General features: G+C 46.4%; 1 protein-coding gene, 1 non-coding gene and 1 pseudogene across 4 annotated transcripts in view; 1 reads left to right on the top strand and 2 right to left on the bottom strand.

Annotated features, from left to right (window-relative positions):
- The window catches only part of PAFAH2 (platelet activating factor acetylhydrolase 2), a 43148-nt gene extending 38161 nt beyond the window's left edge, over window positions 1–4987 (top strand). For all 3 annotated transcript variants that reach the window (XM_010355690.1, XM_030913108.1, XM_030913107.1), the window contains one exon: window positions 3740–4987. In XM_010355690.1, coding sequence (XP_010353992.1) covers window positions 3740–3834 — 95 coding nt within the window. In that variant the 3' untranslated portion in view covers window positions 3835–4987. The remainder of the gene's footprint in view (window positions 1–3739) is intronic.
- On the bottom strand, window positions 1194–1297 carry LOC115892496. The gene has a single exon (XR_004052375.1). It is a non-coding gene; the product is annotated as a U6 spliceosomal RNA (small nuclear RNA).
- A 13483-nt stretch (window positions 4988–18470) lies between the features above and the next one.
- LOC104656085 lies at window positions 18471–18726 on the bottom strand (annotated as a pseudogene).
- Between the last annotated feature and the right edge of the window lie 3225 nt (window positions 18727–21951).

Genomic DNA, 21951 nt, shown 5'->3' with positions numbered 1-21951 from the left:
ATATTTTCTTCCATTCTGTAGGTTGTCTATTTACTCTGTTGATTGTTTCTTTTGTGGTACAGAAGCTTTTTAGTTTAATTAAGTCTCATTTGTCTGTTTTTGGTTTTGTTGCATTTGCTTTTAAGGACAAATTCTTTACCTGAGCCAATGTCCAGAAGAATTTTTCTTCTAGGATTTTTGTAGTTTCAAGTCTTATGTTTAAGTCTTTAATCCATCTTGAGTTAATTTTTGTATATGCTGAAAGATATGAGTCCCGTTTCATTCTTCTTCATATGGCTATCCAATTTTTCCAGCACCATTTGTTGAATAGGGTATCTTTTCCCCATGTATATATTTTTGTTGACTTTGACAAAGATCAGTTGGTTGTAGGTATGAGGGCTTTATTTCTGGGTTCTCTATTCTGTTTCATTTATCTATTTTTCTGTGTTTATACAAGTACCATGCTGTTTTGGTTACTATAACCTTGTAGTATAATTTGAAGTTGGGTCATGTGATGCCTCCAGCTTTGTTCTTTTTGCTTAGGATTGCTTTGACAGGCTCTTTTTTGGTTCCATATGAATTTAAGGACTTTTTTTCTAATTCTGTAAAAAATGACATTGGTAGTTTAATAGGAATTGCACTGAATCTGTAAATTGCTTTGAGCATTATGGTCATTTTTAACAACATTGATTCTTCCATTCCATGAGGGTAGGATGTTTTTTCCATTTGTTTGTGTCATCTACAATTTCTTTAATCAGTATTTTGTAGCTCTCTTTGTAGAGATCTTTCACATCCTTGGTTAAAGGTATTCCTAGGTTTTGTGTGTGTGTGTGTGTGTGTGTGTGTGTGTTTGTGTTTTGTGGCCATTACAAATGGGATTTAATTCATGATTGGGTTCTCAGCTTGATTGTTATTGGTGTATAGAAATGCTACTGGTATTTTTGTTTGTTTCTTCATTAGTTTTTTATAGAGACAGTGTCTCACTTTATTGCCTGGGCTGGTCTCAAACTCCTGGGCTCAGGCGATCCTCCTGCCTCAGCCTCCCAAAGTGCTGGTGTTAACAGGCATGAGCCAGTGCACCCAGAAAAATCACCACCACTGATTTTTGTACACCAGCTTGGTATCCTGAAACTTTACTGAAGAGTCATTTTATTTATTTATTTATTATTTTGGCTTCCTCAATCATGGTATTATTATTTATTTATTTCTCTTTGAAAAAGACGGAATGCTTAACGAATTTGCATGTTATCCTTGTACAAGGGCCGTGCTTATCTCTCTGTTGTTCCAGTTTTAGTATATGTGCTGCCAGAGCGAGCACTAAAGAGTCTTTTCTTCATAGAGCAGCCAGAGTGATCCTTTTAGGAATTTAGTGAGATCTTCTCACTCCTCTGCTTTGAATTCTCCAGTGGCTCCCAGTCTCCTTAAAAGCCAAAGCCAGACTCGATTATCCTGCCAGGTATATGTCACGTGGCCCTCCAGTCCCTCCTGGCCTCCTCCCCTGCTGCTCTTCCCTTGGCTCACTTCACTCTCACCACATGAACCTGGAATGCGCTAGGCACGCTGCTGCCTCAGGACCTTTGTACTGCTGCTCCCTTTGTCTAGAACATTCCTCTCAGATAGTCTCATGGCACACTCCCACTTCCTTCAAGCCTTGCCTCAAATCTCACCTTCTCAGTGAGGCCCACCCTGACCACCCTTTTTAAAACATTGGGCCAGCTGGGCACTGTGGCTCACACCTGTAATCCCGACACTTTGGGAGACCAAGGCAGGAGGATCACAAGGTCAAGAGATCGAGACCATCCTGGCCAACATGGTGAAACCTCGTCTCTACTAAAAATACAAAAATTAGTGGGGCGTGGTGGCACATGCCTGTAGTCCCAGCTACTCGGGCTGGGGAGGCTGAGGCAGGAGAATCACTTGAACCTGGGAGGCAGAGGTTGCGGTGAACCGAGATTGAGCCACTGCACTCTAGCCTGGTGACAGAGCAAGACTCTGTCTCAAAGAAAAAAAAAAAACATTGGGCCCTTCCTTCCTCCCTTCACCCCAACCCCCGGCTACCACCAGCGCTTCCCTTAGCGGGCTCTATTTTTTTTCCATGGCACCCCTCCCCTTTTCACATCCTATATAATTTACTATGTTTGCTGTTTGTCTCTGCCTGCTAGATGATGAGCGCTGTGAGGACAGCAGTTTCCATCTGTTTTGTTTGTGGATATATTTTTAGCTCGAAGAACAGAGTGTGGCACATAATGGATGTGCTTATTGTTTTTTGAATTAATGACTATGTAGTGTTTATATGTTAGGACCTATTACATGCCAGGTTCCTGGCAGGGTGCTGGGAATCCAAAAATGCATGAGAGTGGTCCCTGCCTTCTGTCCCAGAGTCTGTTTGTTTTGAGGAAGGCCACCATTCACCTGCTCAGCTTGCCCTGCTCCCTCAGCCTGAGGGCTTGGACCCTTTGTGCCTGTTCTTGCTGTGTAGTTACCCCGATCGGCTGTGAGCTCGGGGCCCCCTCTTGAGTCATTCCTGGGGTTACGCTGCTCCATAATGTTGCTGTCCTCTTGCTCCTGCCCTTCACTGAAGTGGTCCTGGATTTGCACCCACAGGCTGAGCTGTCAGACACTGCTTTTTGCTTTTTTTTTTTTTTTTTTTTTTTGAGACGGAGTCTCACTGTATCGCCCAGGCTGGAGTGCAGTGGCCGGATCTCAGCTCACTGCAAGCTCCGCCTCCCGGGTTCACGCCATTCTCCCGCCTCAGCCTCCGAGTAGCTGGGACTACAGGCGCCCGCCACCTCGCGCCCGGCTAGTTTTTTGTATTTTTAGTGGAGACGGGGTTTCACCTTGTTAACCAGGATGGTCTCGATCTCCTGACCTTGTGATCCACCCGCCTCGGCCTCCCAAAGTGCTGGGATTACAGGCTTGAGCCACCGCGCCTGGCCTTTTTTTTTTTTTTTTTTGAGACACTGCTTTTTGCGTAGTAACTTCCTTGAGCCTGGAACTAGACTTTTCATTTTCTCTGCCTTTTTTTTTTTTTTCTCGAGACGTGGTCTTGCTGTTGCCCAGGTTGGAGTGCAGTGGCATTATCACAGCTCACTGCCGCCTCCAACTCCTTGCCTCTAGGAATCCTCCCATCTTGGCCTCCTGAGTAGGTAGGACTTAAAGCACACACCACCATACCTAGCTAATTTCTTTATTTTTTTGTAGAGTTGAGGTCTTGCTATGTTGTCCAGGCTGGTCTAGGAGTTCCTAGCCTCAAGTGATCCTCCTGCCTCAGCCTCCCAAAGCACTAGGGTTACAGGCGTGAGCCACCATGCCCAGCCATCTCTGACCTGGGTTTGAATTCTGTCTCTACCACTTAACAGCTGTAATGACCTTGGGCAACTCAGGTAGCTTCCCTGAGCCTCAGTTTCCTGAATTATAGGATAGGACTAGTAGTAATCATTAGTTCATAGGGATATGGTGAAAATTAAATGAAACCATGAATGTAAAGCATTTAGTACAATCCCTAGAATGAATTCTCCATCAATAAATGTTACCCTCTGTTATTGTTATTGAATTGTCATGGATTATGTAAGTGATTTATAAAGGCACTGAATAAATCATAGTTATCCTTACCGCCACCACCACACAACCCCACTAAAATCAGTCCTTTTGGTATCTCAGGCACTCCTCTCTCTAGGATGACCCCCTCAATGCATGTCAGCTACTCTTTGACCAAACCTCACAATGATTTGTCTAACGTTCCTGTGTTTTTCCTATTCAGACCTGAAAGAAGACTATGATCAATGGAACAACCTTGTTGAAGGCATTGGACCGTCGCTCACCCCAGGGGCCCCCCACCATCTGTCCAGCTTGTAGGCACAACTGGCCGTTTGTAAAGTCACTTCAGCCAAGTTTTCATTTGGGAGCTACCCAAGGGCACCCATGAGCTCCTATCAGAAAGTGATCACCATGACCCCTTTTCTCAGATTGAAAGGTGTAATCACACTGCTGCTTGGATAACTGGGTACTTTGATCTTAAAATCACTTTGGGACTGGGATCACTTGCTGATTGACAAACGGACTTTCTGGGACCTTGATGGAGTGGGGAACAAGCGGTAGAGTGGGACTGGAGGAGACCCAGGCCCCGGGCTGAGCACTGTGAGGCCTGGATGAGAAGACTCAGCCCAGCGAGCTCATTCCCTCACCTCTGGTCAGTGCTGCTGCTTCAGTGGAAGAGATGAAGCCAAAGGGTAGAGTGAAAATCCCTACCTTCAGAGACTCTAGCCCAGCCCAACACCATCTCTTCCTACCTCGTAGCCCTCTCCCTCCCCAGGGCCACTTGTTGAAGTCTGAGCACTTTATGTAAATTTCTAGGGTATGAGCCGTGATCACAATTTCTGTTTATTTCCAAGTCTTCTCATTGTATGGAACATAGTACTACTTATACTTACAGTAGTAAGTTATACTTGTGAGCCCACAGAGAGGCAGACAGCATGGCTCTCACAACACAGGGAGAAAAACTGAGGCACGAAGAGGTACCTCAGAAGCTCTGGATTCTTTGGGGGTTTTGCTAAAAGCGTATCTTGATAGGAAACAACACAAGCAGGTTGAGATGGTGAAGATGACCCAACAACAGTGTTAAATGGCCATTTGCACAGGCCTTTGCCACAACAGAGAAGCAGTTTGGTCAGTTAAAACTTAGCTGCAGCCTGAACAGTACAGCCAGACCCCATCTTAAAAATAAAGAAGGCTGGGCGCGGTGGCTCATACCTATAATCCCAGCGCTTTGGGAGGCCAAGGTGGGCAGATCACTTAAGGCCAGGAGTTCAAGACCATCTGGCCAGCATGGCGAAACCCTATCTCTATAAAAATAAGAAAAATTAGCCTGGCGTGGTGGCAGGCGCCTGTAATCCCAGCTACTCTGGAGGCTGAGGCAGGAGAATCACTTGAACCCAGGAGGCGGAGGTTGCAGTGAGTCAAGATCGTGCCACTGCACTCCAGCCTGGGCGACAGAACAAGACTCTGTCTTTTTTTTTTTTGAGATGGAGTCTCGCTCTGTCGCCCAGGCTGGAGTGCAGTGGCCGGATCTCGGCTCACTGTAAGCTCCGCCTCCCGGGTTCACACCATTCTCCTGCCTCAGCCTCCCGAGTGGCTGGGACTACAGGCGCCCGCCACCTCGCCCGGCTAGTTTTTTGTATTTTTTAGTAGAGACGGGGTTTCACCGTGTTAGCCAGGATGGTCTCGATCTGCTGACCTCGTGATCCGCCCGTCTCGGCCTCCCAAAGCTTGAGCCACCACGCCCGGCCAAGACTCTGTCTTAAAAAAGAAAGAATGAAAGAAAGAGAGAGCGAGAGAGAGGGAGGGAGGAAGGGAGGGAAAGAGAGAGAAAGAGAAAAAGAAAAGGAAAGAAAGAAAAAAGAAAGAAGGAAAGAAAGAGAAACATTTTAAATAAATAAAATTTTAAAACCCAGAAGGAACCTCCCAGAGAGGCCTAGGAGTACCTTGGTCATTTTTCTTGCCTCAAATATTATAAACCTCCAACTCGCTCAGAATCAGGGTGCTTTTATTGTCTGTTTTCTGGCTCTGAGGACCTCGCCCCAAATTTAAGTCAGATACAGACTGAATTTCCATTCTGTTCCATTTATAATGTGAATGATATTAATACTCTTGTTTGCTTAATGTTATGTTGGAATTTTCTGTTTAATGTGCAGGAGAGCAAGATGGAGAGCCATCTGGAATTGACTTCCTTCTGTCTTTCTTCTGTGTTCGCTTACTACTTGGACCCATGTGGGAAACAAACTTTAAAAGGAAGGAAGTCTTCTTAGGGATCCAGTTCAAAGCTATTTGGGGGCATCAAACTGAAACTCCCCTCTACACTACTCAGGACTTCGTGCCTCAGTCCAAGTAGGCAAGAGCAAAAGGGAAATGCATCTCTACACAATGGCCCATGGTCAGGGCCACCAGAGCAGACTGGGCCTAGGTCTCCACCTGTCAATGGCTGGCCATTTTAAGAGGTGAAACAGCAGATCGTTGAGGCTGTGGGGGACGATCTGTGAATTCCCATGAGACATAGCATAAGCAGGGTGTCATTAAAGTCCTGGGCTCTAGAGTTACAGAGCCTGGTTTTGAGTCCTGGCTCCACCACTGCCAACTGGGTAAATTTGAGCAAATGGTATTCTCTTTCTTATCTCAGCTCCTGTGTTTCTAAAATGAGGGTCTGCATTATGAATAGTTAGGGGGATTAAGTGAGAGGATGTATAACCCATGGGTTCCTGGAAAGTATGTTTCCTACCTTCCAAACATGAGATTTTTTCTAGTTATAATTTTTCTTTTCTAGCTTGATTGCTTTGTGGTCAGAGAAAATGACCCATATGGTTTCCATCCTTCAAAATTTGTTGAAACTTGGTAGTTGGCCTAGTGTGAGATCAGTGTTGTAAATGTGCCATGTATGCTTAAAAAGACCATATATTCTGAAGAAGTTGTTGGCTTGCTCTTTTACTCAAGAACACATCATAGATTTCTGTCTTTTTTTTTTTTTTTTTTTTTTGAGATGCAGTCTCACTTTGTCACTCGGGCTGGAGTGCAGTGGCGTGATCTCAGCTTACTGCAACCTTCGCCTCCCAGGTTCAAGCAATTCTCCTGTCTCAGCCTTCTGATTGGCTGGGACTATAAGTGCATGCCACCACACCCAGCTAATTTTTGAATTTTTTTAGTAGAGATGGGGTTTCATCATATTGGTCAGGCTGGTCACAAACTCCTGACCTCAGATGATCCACCTGCCTCGGCCTCCCAAAGTGCTGGGGTTACAGGCATGAGCCACCATGCCCAGCCCATAGATTTCCTTCTCTAAGAGCATAGACACATATATAATGGGGCCTTTCAACTACCACTTGGGCACCAGAGCCCCTCAGCACTTGCAGAACCAACTGTAGGCCAATCCTGAGCATACGCCACCCTTGTGCTGGTTCCACAAATGCTGAGAGGCCGGTTCTGGCAGTAGCACATGAGATCCAGCTTCTACCTTAGCTCCATAAATAACGCAGGTAACTTTCACAAAACTGTGAACAAGAGACCTGGAGCCTCCCTAGTGAAGGGAGTGTTTCAGAAACTAGATCCCTTTCTTTCATTCAATTCATGTTCTGGTAATCACTCATTTATCCAGCAAACACTGGAGTATGTGAATTTTCCATATAATTGAAAATTATCCTAGAGGCAGCAAAATATAATATTGATTATTTTGAATGGTAATTCTACCAAAAAGATAACACACACACTTTTTAATCAAAGTGAGCTGACCTCATTCAACCTTTTAGGATGTTCCAATCAGGATAGACTAGGTTGTATGGTGGTAATAGGCAACACTAAAAACAACGAAAGTTTATTTCTTGCCCATGCCACTCATGCTCTTTGATTGGCTGCAGGCTCCGGTCTGCATCGTTTTTATCCTCACTCTAGGATCCAGGCTAGTAGAGCTGCCATTATCAGGAAGTGTTGCTGTTCACCATGGTGGAGCAGGGGAGAAAGCCTGATGAATCACCTGCTAGCTCTGAGAGCTTCTGCCCAGGAGTGACTCTTGTTATTTCTGTTCACGTGTCATAAGCCAAAGCACGTCCTGTGGCCATTCCTAACATCCCATGCCATCCCAAGAGAGCCAGAATATTTGTGACCAGACTTGCATGGGGTTGCCCCCTGTGCTGCATTGCTGTTCAGAGTTGGTCTTGCCTCACTTGTGGTCAGGCTGCAACTGTTGCTCTTCAGTGCACCAGCCCCTAGCAGCCCTCCCTGGCCACTTCAAGTTTATGACTCTCGATGAGCAAGGGACTGATAAATCAGCCACATTATTTAAAACTATGTCTAAGGGGAAACAAGGCAGTCAGTGAGCGAGGGTTTTAGGGACTCTCTTGCAGCGAAGGTATGTCACCTTTAGTGCATGGGCTTCATAGTCCTCTGACTGCTCCAGAAGGGGTATCACAAGGCCTTTGGTCCCTCGTTCTGGTTTTTGGTTAGCTTCCAGGGGACTGAAGGACACCTGATACATGGCCTTTAGATAAGCAAGGAAATCCTGGTGGTAACTGACATGTGCTGATAAATTACATCCTAGTGAATCTTTTCCAGAAAGAGAATGTCTTGGGTTTCTTTGGCATCTTCTCATTCCCCATCCCACTGCAGGACTCTGTGCCTATGGAGGCCTCCTAGTGGTATAATGTGAAGTTTCTGTGCATGGGATAGTAAGCCAGTTAGGAAGGAAGATAAGTAAGTAGCCCTTCCACTTCTGGACTTCTCAGACTAAGGCTGGTTGGATTCTTGCTGTGTCCCTAACACAATCCCCAAGCCCCTTTCCACTATGCATTCTGACACAGCTCACCCTCTTGTCCTTCCTCAAAAATTCTATTGGGCTCTTGAAATGTCAAATGATGGATTCCAACTCCCTGTCTTGACCTTGTGGGGACCTTCATCTACCCCCCTTTTTTCTGGAGCACCACTTATCCCTAGGCCCACAAAGTGACAGAGGGACAAGAGAGGCCATATTGTATGTTTGGGACTCATCCTCATTAGGAAGCTCACTTTCTATCCCATCATAACCAGGTGCAGAGGGCAGCTGTCCTTGGCCATAGCTGCAGGGCACAGTGACAATGAGGGTGCTAAGGATGATAATTGTAGCTGTGTGTCAGGACTGTGCTCTGGGCTGACATGCATCATTTCACTTCTCACGGTAACCCCACTAGCTCAGGTGGCATTGGCCTCATTTTATGTAGAGGAAGCAGAGGCTTCAAGAAATGATTTCATCAGGTTCTCAGCAAGAATTTGGCAAAGCTGGGACGTAGGCATCAAAGTTTGAGGTTTTTTTTGAGATGGAGTTTTGCTCTTGTTGCCCAGGCTGGAGTACAATAGCATGATCTCGGCTCACTGCAATCTCCATCTTCCAGGTTCAAGCGATTCTCCTGCCTCAGCCTCCAGAGTTGCTGGGATTATAGGCATGCACCACCACGCCCAGCTAATTTTTGTATTTTTAGTAGAGATGGGGTTTCACTATGTTGGTCAGGCTGGTCTCGAACTCCTGACCTCAGGGGATCCACCCACCTCAGCCTCCCAAAGTGCTGGGATTACAGGCACGAGCCACTGCGCCCAGCCAAGTTTTTTGTTTTGTTTTGTTTTCTTGAGATGGTCTCTTGTCACCCAGGCTGGAGTGCAGTGGCGTGATCACAGCTCACTGCAGCCTCGACCTCCCAGCCTCAATCCATCTGCCTTCCTCAGCCTCCTGAGTAGCTGGGACCACAGTCGCACACCACCGTGCCTGACTAATAAAATCTGAGCTCTTAATTACTGTACTGTCAACCCTAATATATACATACTTGGCTTTGCAGTTTCTCCCATTTCTTCAAACTCTCAGGATATAGGGAATGTATTAATCTCATGATCAATTAACTAAAAAATATCAAGATCTTCAGCAACTTCTACATGACCTGTGTTGAGTTTCAGTGACATCCTCAGCGATATTGAGAAATGGGTTGGGGGAGAAAAATGACTCCACCAGAAACTGTGGGTCAGGTACTTGGTTGATGGCGTGGAGGAGGTTGTTTGTTCTTTGTTTTTGAGACAGTCTCACTCTGTTGCCCAGGCTGGAGTGCAGTGGCATGATCACTGCTCACTGTACCCTCAACCTCCCAGCCTTAAGCAATCCTCCCACCTCGGCCTTCCAAGTAGCTGTGACTACAGGTGCATACCACCACACCCGGCTAATGTTTTGTTTATTTTTTGTAAAGACAGTGGTCTGTCTGTGTTGCCAGGGCTGGTCTCAAACTCCTGGGCTCCAGTGATCCTCCTGCCTCAGCCTCCCAAAAGACTGGGGTTACAGGTATGAGCAGTTCAGGGACTAAGAACACAGTCTTTGAAATCAGACAGCTCCAACACTATTAGCCCTGTGGCTTTATGCTAACCCATTCGCTTCTATGGCCTTTAATGTTCTTATTTGTAAAATGGGGATTCTAATAGTATTTAACTCACAAGGTGGTTGTGATAATTAAATGAAATAATGCAGGTAAAGCACTTAGCATGGTGGCTAGATTAAGGACTTAATAAACATTAGCTATTACCAGTCTTGTTTCATTTGAACCTAGCCTTACATAGCTGTAAGGTTAGGTTCAATGGGCCCTTGCACTCAATGGCCCCAGTGGTCTTGGTCTAAGTTCTTTTTCTCTTTTTCTTCCTTCTTTCCTTTATTTCTCTCTTTCTTTCTTTCCTTCCTTCCTTCCTTTCACTCTTTTCCTCCCTTCCTTCCTTCTTTCCTTCCTTCCTTCCTTCCTTCCTTCCTTCCTTCCTTCCTTCCTTCCTTCCTTCCTTCCTCCTTCCTTTCTTCCTTCCTCCTTCCTTTCCTCCTTCCTTTCTCTCTCTTTTTTCTTTCTCTCCTTTCTTTCTCTTTCTCCTTCCCCTCCCCTCCCCTCCCCTTCCTTTCCTTCTTGTCTGAGTCTTGCTCTGTTACCCAGGCGGGAGTGCAGTAGTGGGTTCATAGCTCACTGAAGCCTTGAATTTCCAGTCTCAAGCTATCCTCCTTGCCAGTCTCAAGCTATCCTCCTGCCTCAGTCTCCTGAGTAACTGGGATTACAGGCATGCACCACCATGCTTGGCTAATTTCAAAAAAAATTTTTTTGTAAAAATAGGGTCTCCCTATGTTGCCCAAGCTGGTCTCGAACCCTTGGGATAAGTGATCCTCCCACCGCAGCCTCCCAAAGTGCTAGGATTATAGGCGTGAGTCACCATGCCTGACCATTGGTCTAAATTTTTATTCCAGCTTCTACAGTCTCACGGTTACCTTCCTTGAGTGGACCCTCCTAACTGCCAGCCACCTGCTACTATTGTGTCCTCATGTCAGGGTGGAGCTGGGTGGAGAGATAGTTTCCCATTCTTTTTGCTCTTCTATCCCTGGTCCTCACATGAAAAATCAAAATCCCCACCTTAGTTCTAGCTTTGCTTGCTTTTCCACCTGGAAGAGTCCACACTCTTAGGTTCTGGTTTGGGTTTTAATTTCACATCAGATCATCCAAACACATACATCTATGCATCAGCTGCAAACTGAAGACCCTAAAATGTCAAAAGGAAGAAACAGATCTGTGGAGAGGTTGGCCAAAGGGAGGAGCTGGGGACAGGGGCTTTGTAGCAGAGGCTAGTTGTGTTAATTTTTGTCTGCTGCCTTTGACACCAGCTGAGGTCAGACTGCCTGGTGACCTCCTCAGGGGAAACCCCCAGGCCTGCAGATGGCCGGTGAATTGGCTCCGCACAACTCCCTTCCTCATAGTTTCCTGGCAAGTCCTCCTGTTTCTTCACTCTTGGTGGTTCTCCCACTCAGCCCATCCTTTCCATCTTGTTTGAGCCTGCTGTCCTGCCAGCTCACCCCTGGGCTCGTTTCACAGTCTTCTGGACTGTAATCTCTCTTTCCCCACCGCATTCCGCTGCCAGATCTGCCTGAAATGCCGCCTTTGCATGAAAATACCAGCCTGGCAAGATGGTCTAATGGTAAGAGGACCAGACCGGTTGTCTGGAGCCCTGGGTTCTTGCCTCTATCACCTGCTTGCTCTGTGACGTGTACGTGTGCATGTGCGTGTGAGTGTGTGTGGTTTTCCTTTCGACTTTAGTTTCCTTATCTATAAATTGAGACATGGGTTGCTGGTTGTTGAATTGGCCGGTCTCTAAGGCCCTTTCAGTTCTGGCGTTCAGCATCTCTGTCATTGAGTTGTCACAGATTTCCAGGACTCCCCTTTCCTTTTTTTTTTTTTTTTTTTTTTGAGGAGTTTTCTGCTGTCACACAGGCTGGAGTGCAACAGTGCGATCTCAGCTCACTGCAACCTCTGCCTTCCGTGTTCAAGCAGTGCTCCTGCCTCAGCCTCCTGAGTAGCTGGGATTATGGGCATGCACCACCACACCCAGCTAATTTTTGTATTTTTAGTAGACATGGAGTTTCACCATGTTGGCCAGAATGGTCTCAAGCATCTGACCTCATTTGATCCCCCATCTTGGCCTCCCAAAGTGCTGAGATTACAGGCATGAGCCACCGCGCCCAGCTTCCCCTTTCCTGTAGAATCGTACTGCACTTCTTCGTTCTTTCTGACCTTGCCTCTCCTCTTCTGTCTTCTACTATTTTGTTTTTTTCTGAGACAGAGTCTCGCTCTGTCGCCCAGGCTGGAGTGCAGTGGCATGATCTCGGCTCAGTGCAACCTCCACCTTCCGGGTTCACGTCATTCTCCTGCCTCAGCCTCCCGAGTAGCTGGGACTACAGGCGCCCGCCACCGTGTCCGGCTAATTTTTTTTGTATTTTTAGTAGAGATAGGGTTTCACCGTATTTGCCAGGATGGTCTCGATCTCCTGACCTTGTGATCCGCCCTCCTCAGCCTCCCAGAGTGCTGGAATTACAGGTGTGAGCCACTGCACCCGGCCTGTCTTCTACTTCTTAATGTGCACTCTTCCCACAGTGCCGTTCATTTACCCACCCATTCCCCAAACAAAATGTCATGCAGGCTGGAGTGCAGTGGTACGATCTCAGCTCACTGCAACCTCCACCTCTCAGGTTCAAGTGATTCTGCTGCCTCAGCCTCCCGAGTAGCTGGAATTACAGGAGCTCACCAACACACCCTGCTAATTTTTGTATTTTAGTAGAGATGGGGTTTCACCATGTTGGCCAGGCTGGTCTCAAACGCCTGACGTCAAGTGATCCGCCTACCTCGGCTTCCCAAAGTGCTGGGATTATAGGCATGAGCCACCACGCCCAGCTCTCCTGAGGTTTTTCTTGCCTGCGGAGCTTCCCCACCTCCTTTCTGCACATCCAAATCTTGCTAATGCTTTAGGCCCAGTTCTAATCCCCCGTCTTCCATGAAAGCCTTCTTGATTAAATTCGACTAACATTTGATCTCTTGGCCTCCTGTTCCCCAAGAGAAATTCAGTCTGTGCCAGATTTAGTATTGCCCTTTATCACATTATTCCAGGAGCAGGGCCCATCTGTTGGACAGGAAAGAGCATCCTCCTGTTGACTGACATGGGGGACCGAGATCCCTGGCCCCGGCTCCCCATCAGCTCTCGTTCCCCAGACAGACTTGGGAACAGCTGGAGCTCCCCCGGCCCTCTGACATCTCCAGCTGCCTCTGCTTCCTTTTCTTTTGGTTTTCCCAGGTCCCAGCTGTGGGGCCAGGACAGAGCCAGCAGCAGCACAGCCAAGGCAGCTGGAGCGAACTTCTAAGTTGCACGGACAAGTAGCATTTGGGAGTTAGAAGGAGTGCAGAACTGAGCACAAATCACACCAGTGTTGAAAATGAGGGAACGCAGTTTGCCAGCTTATTTTTCCCATCTTGCTTTCATCTAAAAAAAGAAGCTGATCAGAAATACAGTCCTCTTCAGCCTGTTAAGCCAGATGGCCCCGAGATGCTCAGCCTGCCAAGTGTGTATATATAATTATTCATCTTCATGGAATCACACCCAGGTTGGAATCCAGACTCTGACATTTTTCTTTTGTCGTTTGATCTGGAGCCAGTGAATCTTTCTGAGCCTTTGTTTCTTTTTCTGCAAAATGGGGTCACTGGCGTCTACCTTGCCCACCTCAGAATTTTTTGGGTGGGATTAGGGATGGGCTTAATGTAAGATGTCAAAGCACTAGACATGTATACGTTGCTGTTAAGTATAAAAAGTGCCATATTTTTGTTTTGTCCTAATGTGCTACTTCTTAATGAGCACTTATTCTAGCCAGATACCCTGCATTGTATCATTTAATCCTAACAATGTTCCAGTAAGATAGTGCGTGTTAGCCTCGTTTTGTAGATCATGAAGGTGAAGTTCAGAAAGATTTCTAGCCTAGCCAAGTCACCAAGCATGCAAGTGCTAGAACCAGTATTTAAACCTAAGTGGTTTGGCTCCAAAGTCAGTGGGGATTTTGGGTTTTTTTTTTTTTTTTTTTTTTTTGAGACAGAGTCTCACTCTGTCGCCCAGGCTGGATTGCAGTGGCGTGATCTCTGCTCATTGCAAACTCCACCTCCCAGGTTCAAGCAATTCTCATGCTTCAGCCTCCCAAGTAGCTGGGACTACAGGTGCACTCCACCATGCCAAGCTCATTTTTGTATTTTTAGTAGAGATGGGGTTTCACCATGTTGGCCAGCCTGGTCTCAAACTCCTGGCCTCAGGTGATCTGCCTGCCTCAGCCTCCCAAAGTGCTGGGATTACAGGTGTGAGCCACTGTGCCGGGCCCAGAGTCAGTGCTCTTAACTCCTGGTCATTACTATCTCACAATAGGAGAAAGGTTCTTGACCTTAGGTAGGCTAAAGTAGCCCACAACTTGATATCCAGCTAAATGCACTATGCAGTTAGGTCCAAGAGCTGTTTTAATTGAAGACCAGACTGAGTTCTGACAGTAAAATGTACACCTTGAATTGTTTTTCTAGCAGTAAACATGGGCTCCATTCATTCATACACCTTGTATAAAGTGAACAATTCAGGGGACAAATCCATTAGTACTGTACCCTGTAAACTGCAGAGCCAACCAGCTGGCAGAAAATTTTTAAAATCTCTAGCCTAAATATTATAGATTAGTGATTCTCAGCTCTAGATGCACATCCAAATCACTTGGGAACTGTATAAAAATACAGGCCAGACACAGTGGCTCATGCCTGTAATCCCAGCATTTTAGGAGGCCAAGGCAAGTGGATCATTTGAGGTCAGGAGTTTGAAACCAGTCTGGCCAACATGGTAAAACCCCTAAAAATACTACTAAAAATACAAAAATTAGCCGGGTGTGGTGAGGCACGCCTGTAATCCCAGCTACTCAGGAGGCTGAGGCAGTAGAATCACTTGACCCCAGGAGATAGAGGTTATAGTGAGCCAAGATCATGTCACTACACTTCAGCCTGGGTAACAGAGCAAGACTCCATCTCAAATAAATAAAATAAAAATAAAGATACAGATACCCTGGCCATGACTCTAGAGATCCAGAGATGCTGATTCAGAAGGTCTGAAGGGGGGCCCAGGTGTGTACGTGTGTGTAAGTTCCAGGAATATTACTTCCTAATACACAGTGGAGTTGAGAATCCTTGCTATGATATAAGCCTACTAGTCTATTTTCTTTCTTTTTTTTTTGACATGGAGTCTCACTCTGTCACCCAGGCTGAAGTTCAATGGTGTGGTCTCAGCTCACTGCAACCTTTGCCCCCCGGGTTCAAGCGATTCTCCTGCCTCAGCCTCCCAAGTAGCTGGGATTACAGGTGCCCATCACCACGCCTGGCTAATTTTTGTATTTTTAGTAGAGACGGGGTTCCACCATGTTAGCCAGGCTGGTCTTGAACCGCTGACTTCATGATCTGCCCGCCTTGGCCTCCCCAAGTGCTGGGATTATATGCATGAGCCACTGCACCTGGCCTACTAGCCTATTTTATGAAATAAGAGTAATCGCTAGCTGAAAATACAGAATCATTAAATTTTAGAATTGGAAGAGGCCTTAAGTTATTTGGTCCATGAGGAAACCAGAGCTCAAAGAAATTCAGCAGGTAGTTGGCAGACTTGAATTAAAATCCAGATCTTCTGACTTGTAGTCTAGTGTTCTAGATACATCCATGGATGCCAGGATTTTGTTGGATTATTAAGAAAATCCTCAGGACCCACCCTTTCACCATGACATCCATGATTTCTGGCAACTGTACCATGGAGTTTTGAGTCTTTTTTTTTTTTAAGAGATGGGATCTTATTCTGTTGCCCAGGCTGGAGTGCAGGAGCACAATCACAGCTCACCGCAGCCTCAAACTCCTGTGCTCAAGCGGTCCTCCTGCCTCAGCCTTCCAAGTAGCTGGGACTACAGGTGTGTGCCACCATGCACAGCTTTTGAAGCTTTTGTATAAGAAGCAGTCTGGGCTAGAAGGCCTATAGGAAATGACTCAGATGGCAGTTCTCACACATGTTCCTATATTCTACAGGCACACTGATGCCTGCACTACAGCCAGCCCTGTCCTTGTGGAATTGAACCTAAGGGCAAGAAGGGCCAGTCAACAGTTAGGGCTCATGTGATGAGTGCTATAATAGGGGATGTGTATGGCTCATAAGTGGCACAGGGTGTTCAGTTCAGTTCAGCAGCGGAGAGGGCTAAGAAGGCTTCACAGAGTGTTATATACTTGAATGTGGTTTGTTTATTTACTATCTATTACTGCCTAAGAAATTATTCCAAAATTTTAACAGCTTAGAACAACAAACATCTCACATTGTCTATGGCTCAGGAATTTGGGAGTGGCATAGTTGGGTGGTTCCACCTGAAGGTCTCTTGTGAGGCTGCAGTCAAGTCATCAGCTGGCATCCGAAGGCTTGAGTGGGGCTGGAGGATCCATTTCCAAGATGGTGCATTCATGTGGCTGTTGGCAAAAGGCCTCAGTTCCTCACCATGTGGAGCTCTCCACAGGGCTGATGCTCAAGACTTGGCAGATAGCTTCTCCCAAAGCAGAGGATCCAAGAGAGAGTCAGATGGAAGCTACAGTTTCTTTTATAATCCATCCTCATGCCGGGCGCGGTGGCCCACACCTGTAATCCCAGCACGTTGGGAGGCTGAGGCAGGTGGATCACAAGGTCAGGAATTCAAGAACAGCCAGGCCAGTGTGGTGAAACCCCGTCTCTACCAAAAAATACAAAACAAAAAACATTAGCCAGGCATGGTGGCATGTGCCTGTAGTCCCGGCTACTCAGGAGGCTGAGGCAGGAGAATCACTTGAACCTGGGAGGCGGAGGTTGCAGTGAGCCAAAATCGTGCCACTGCACTTCAGCCTGGGCAACAGAGTGAGACACTGTCTCGAAAAAATAAATAAATAAATAAATAATTTAAAAAACCCATCCTCAGAAGTCACACTCCATCATCATTTCTACAATATCATATTATTACACAAGTCAGCCCTATTCAGTGCAGTAGAGCATTATACAGGAACATGAAAACCAAGAGGTAAGGATGACTGGGGCCATCTTGGAGGCTGGCTTGCCACAGTATTGAAGATGAATGGAGTTTTCCAGATGGATGAGGGGGAAGAAAGGCAATCCAGGCAGAAGAAATAAGGTAAAGGCATGTGCATATAAGGTAAAATAAGGTAAAAAGCAAGGTGCAGCATGTTCAGGACATTGTAACTGGATTGTAGAATAAAACATATGGGAGAGCATGCTAAAGAAATCGGAAGGGGCCTTCTATGCTAAGTGAAGGAGCTGTGCCTTTATCCTCTAGGCCAGTGGCTTTCAAATGTTGCTACACATTGGAATCTCTTGAAGAGATTTCAAAACTCCCCATGCCAAAGCTACGGCCATAGCTGGGAATAAACTCAGACATCAGCTATTTGTAAAGTTTCTCAAGTGATTCCAATCTACGATCAAGGTTGAGAACCAGAGCTGTAGGCAATATGAAGTGACTGAAAAGCTTGAGGCAGGAGCTGTGTGGTCAGATTTCCAGTCTTCCCAGTAGTGAAGAAGGGCAGCTGTGCCTTCCTTGTCTGCTTATCTAGAAAGTTCTGTATTAGGACTAGAAAGGCCCTATCATCTGTACTTACTCAGATATCATCATCTCTACTACCAAAAAGTCAATCATAGGGCCAGGCGCTATGGGTGGTGCATAGGGTGGCTCACACCTGTAATCCCAGTACTTTGGGAGACCGAGGCGGGCAGATCACCTGAGATCAGGAGTTCGACACCAGCATGGTGAAACCCTGTCTCTACTAAAAATACAAAATTAGTGCGCGTGGTGGTGCATGCCTGTAATCCCAGCTACTCAGGAGGCTGAGGCAGGAGAATCGCTAGAACCCAGGAGGCGAAGGTTGCAGTGAGCCGAGATCACACCATTGCACTCCAGCCTGGGCAACAAGAGCGGAACTCTGTCTCAAAAAAAAAAAAAAAAAAAAAAAAAAAAAAAAAAAAAAGTTAAGCATAAATATCTAAGCTGTAAGTTCCCAGCATCCTAAATTGCCTATTATTTACAAATGTCCAAATCTAATGTTGACACCAACATTCTTATGTTATCACAATCACTCTGATTTTTGTTCTTGTTATTGGTCGTTTTTTTGAGATGGGGCCTCCCTCTGTCATCCAGGCTGGAGTGCAGTGGCACTATCTTGGCTCACTCCAACCTCCACTGCCTGGGTTCAAGTGATTCTCCTGCCTCAGCCTCCCAAGTAGCTGGGATTACAGGCGCCCGCCACCACACCTGGCTAATTTTTATGTTTTTGGTAGAGACGGGGTTTTGCATGTTGGCCAGGCTGGTCTGGAACTCTTGGCCTCAAGTGATTTGCCTGTCTCAGCCTCCCAAACTGCTGGGATTACAGGCGTGAGCCACTGCATTGGCCCACAATCACTCTGGAGGTTTATTTCCCGCTTAACACTGTTACATATATGTACTTCTCTATTTCCATCCTTCCTTTTTTTTTCTTTTGCCATACATCTGCCTTTATTGTGAGCAGCAGGTGGGACACTTCCAGCAACAGTAAAAAAAAAAGTAATTTACAAAAGTAGGGTTCAGTGAAGCCATCTGGTTGTTACCCTTGGGCGCTTACACGTAGATGCCAACCCAGAGCAGCAGGAAGAGGACTCCAAAGCCCGTGAAGAGTGAGGCCACCAAAGAGATGAGGAGCTCTTTTAGATATCACGAGTGTACTTGGTAGAGGTGACCTCGTAAATGAAGAACCAGGCGGTGAACAACATGCCGATGGCCAAAAGCACCACAGTCAGATGGGGGAGGACAGCTGGGTTCACCGGGCTGCTGTATCTGCTCATGGCCTCGAGCTCCATTTTGTCCCGCACAGGCTAATCCACCATTCCCTTTTTTTTTTTTTTTTTTTTTTTTGACAGGGTCTTGCTCTGTGACCCAGGCTGGAGTGCAGTGCAGTGGTGCACGATCTCAGTTCACTGCAGCCTCAAGCTCATGGGCTTAATTGATCCCTCCACCTCCTCTGCCTCCCTAGTAGCTGGGACTACAGGCACTTGCCACCATGCCTGGCTAATTTTTGTATTTTTTTGTTTTGTGTTTTTTTTTTTTAAAGACAGGGTCTTGCCATGTTGCCCAAACTGGTCTTTAACTCCTAGGCTCAAGCAGTCCTCCTGCCTCAATTCCCCAAAGTGCTGGGATTACAGGTGTGGGCCACCGCACACAGCCAATTTTTGTATTTTTTGTAAGAGATGGGGTTTTGCCATGCTGTGCAGGCTGGTCTCAAACTCTTGGACTCAAGCAATTCACCAGCCTCGGCCTCCCAAAGTGCTGGGGTTACAGGGATGAGCCACCATGCCTGGCCTACATCTCTGTTTCTTATAGTCCTTACATCCAACAGTCTTCAACACTAGTGTATAAGTAAAGGTTCGCAGTGTGAGCTTTGGAGTTAGATGGACCTTTGAACTTGAGTCCTGACGTCATCAAGTATAAACTAGTTAGGTGACTTAACTTCTCATGGCCTCAGTGAACTCATCTGAAAAAATGGTGAGAGCCGGGCACAGTGGCTCAGGCCTGTAATCTCAACACTTTCGGAGGCCAAGGCAGGCAGATCACCTGAGGCCAGGAGTTCGAGACCAGCCTGGCCAACATGGTGAAATCCTGTCTCTACTAAAAATACAAAAATTAGCTGGGCATGGTGGCGCACACCTGTAGTCCCAGCTACTCGGGAAGTTGAGACAGGAGAATAACTTGAACCCAGCAGGCAGAGGTTGCAGTGAGCTGAGATCTTACCACTGTACTGCAGCCTTGGTGACAAAGCAAGACCCCGTCTCAAAAAGAAAAAAAAGGAAGAATGGTGATAATAATACCTACCTCAAAAGACCCTTGAGGATATTAAATGAGCTTATGCATGTAAAGACCTCTCTCTGTCTGCCAAGTGCCTGACATGTAGTTAGTGCTCAGTAAATGTTAGTTATTCCACTTTCTAAATAGCATTTCAAGATTCTGTTGCATCAACTCCATGCTCCCAAGCCCACTTAGCAGTTCTTCCCATTTCTAGTTTTTAGCTATAATATTACATGTCTTTATATAAATTGGTGGGTTTTAAAATTTTTCCCTGGTGTTTTTTGTTTTTGTTTTTTTTTGAGATGGAGTCTGGCTCTGTTGCCCAGGCTAGAGTGCAGTGGCATGATCTCGGTTCACTGCAACCTCCGCCTCCTGGGTTCAACTAATTCTCCTACCTCAGCCTCCCGAGTAGCTGGAATTACAGGTACCCGCCACCATACCTGGCTAATTTTTGTATTTTTAGTAGAGACGGGGTTTCACCATGTTGGCGAGGCTGGTCTCGAACTCCTGACCTCAAGCAATCCGCCCTCCTCGGCCTCCCAAAGTGCTGGGATTACAAACGTAAGCCACTGCGCCCAGCCTTCCCTGATTTTTTCGATGTGGAAACTGAAGACTGGAGAAGTGAAATAACTTGTCAAACAAAGATCATACTGCTTTTAGTGTTAGAGCCAAGCCTAGGAACCAGGGGGCCCAGTACTCTGAGCCTTGGTCTCTTGTTATCACCCTGCCAGCCCCCAGACTCACTGGAGACTTGAAGGCAGGTCCTTCCTGGCTTCTATTCACCAGGCTGAATTATTCAGATCTCCCATTGTGTCCTCTGACATCTCCTCTCTCTTTCGTCACCCTGGAGGTCCCTCATCAATTCAGCATAATTGGATCAGCATCTCTGCTGGTCCCTGGGGAGTGGGAGCAGACGATGACTAATGCTTTAGAAACCTGGACTCCACTCTCAGCGCCTCTGGATCTCTGTTGGTTGATGTGCAGTCAGATGGGGACGGGGATCCTGTCTGACTCAGGATCCCTCTCTCCTACCTGGAGCACTGTCTGATTTCATTGAATACACCCTCCTAGAACAGTAGAGCCTAAAGAGACTCTAGAAATTGGCTGGGTGCAGTGGCTCATGCCTGTAATCCCAGAACTTTGGAAGGCCAAGTCAGGCGGACCACTTGAGGTCAGGAGGTCAAGACCTGTCTGCCCAACATGGCGAAACCCCGACTTTCTACTAAAAATACAAAAGTTAGGCAGGTGTGGTGGCGCACACCTGTAATCCCAAATACTCAGGAGGCTGAGACAGGAGAATCACTTGAACTCGGGAGGCAGAGGTTGCAGTGAGTGGAAATCTTGCCACTACACTCCAGCCTGGGCAACAGAGACTCCATCTAAAAAACAAAACAAAACAAAACAAAAACAGAGAAAGCCCCCAGCCCCAGCCCCTGTTATTTAAAAAATGAGGAAACTGAGGCTCAGCGATGCAGGTTGATCTGTGGCAGATTTGGGGCTGGGACCCAAACCTCCTGACTCCAGTGTGCTGCTGGGAAGAAGACACTGGAGCCAGGCAGGTGAACCTGGGCAAGGGAGTGAAACAACCCTGGATTTCCTGTTGTGTGAGATAGCTGTGCTCAGCTCAGGGAGGTGATAAGCATTAAATGAGATAACTATTGTAGAGCACGGAGTGCTGTGCTCAATAAACGATGGTTATTACTTACTAGAGCACAGTCATAAAGAGGCCAGCTGGGCTTTGGAGTCAGAAAAGCTGTTCTATTCAAATCCTAGTTAAACACTGACTAGCTGTGATTTGGGACAACTTATCTAAAAAGAGCTAATACTGATTGAATTTTACTTGTTCCCAGCATTAAGCTATGTGCCTTAGAGATATTATTTCATGTAATTTTACTAACAGTTTTCTGATGTAGGTACTACCAGCATCCTGATTTTTAGGATTGAAGATACTGAGGCATGAGTCAATTTCACTTCAGCAGCCTATTTTTTTTTTTTTTTTTTTTTTTTTTTGAGACAGAGTCATACTCTGTTGCAGGCTGGAGTGCAATGGCACTGTCTCGGCTCACTGCAACCTCTACCTCCCAGGTTCAAGTGATTCTCCTACCTCAGCTTCCCGAGTATCTGGGACTATAAGGGCATGCCACCACACCCGGCTAATTTCTGTATTTTTAGTAGAGATGAGGTTTCGTCATGTTGGCCAGGCTGGTCTTGAACTCCTGACCTCGTGATCTGCCTGCCTTGGC

This window comes from Rhinopithecus roxellana, chromosome 12 (assembly GCF_007565055.1).
Source record: "Rhinopithecus roxellana isolate Shanxi Qingling chromosome 12, ASM756505v1, whole genome shotgun sequence".
Classification (NCBI taxonomy): Eukaryota; Metazoa; Chordata; class Mammalia; order Primates; family Cercopithecidae; genus Rhinopithecus; species Rhinopithecus roxellana.
Note: the sequence above shows the minus strand (reverse complement) of the source record. Positions and strands in the feature narration are given on the sequence as shown.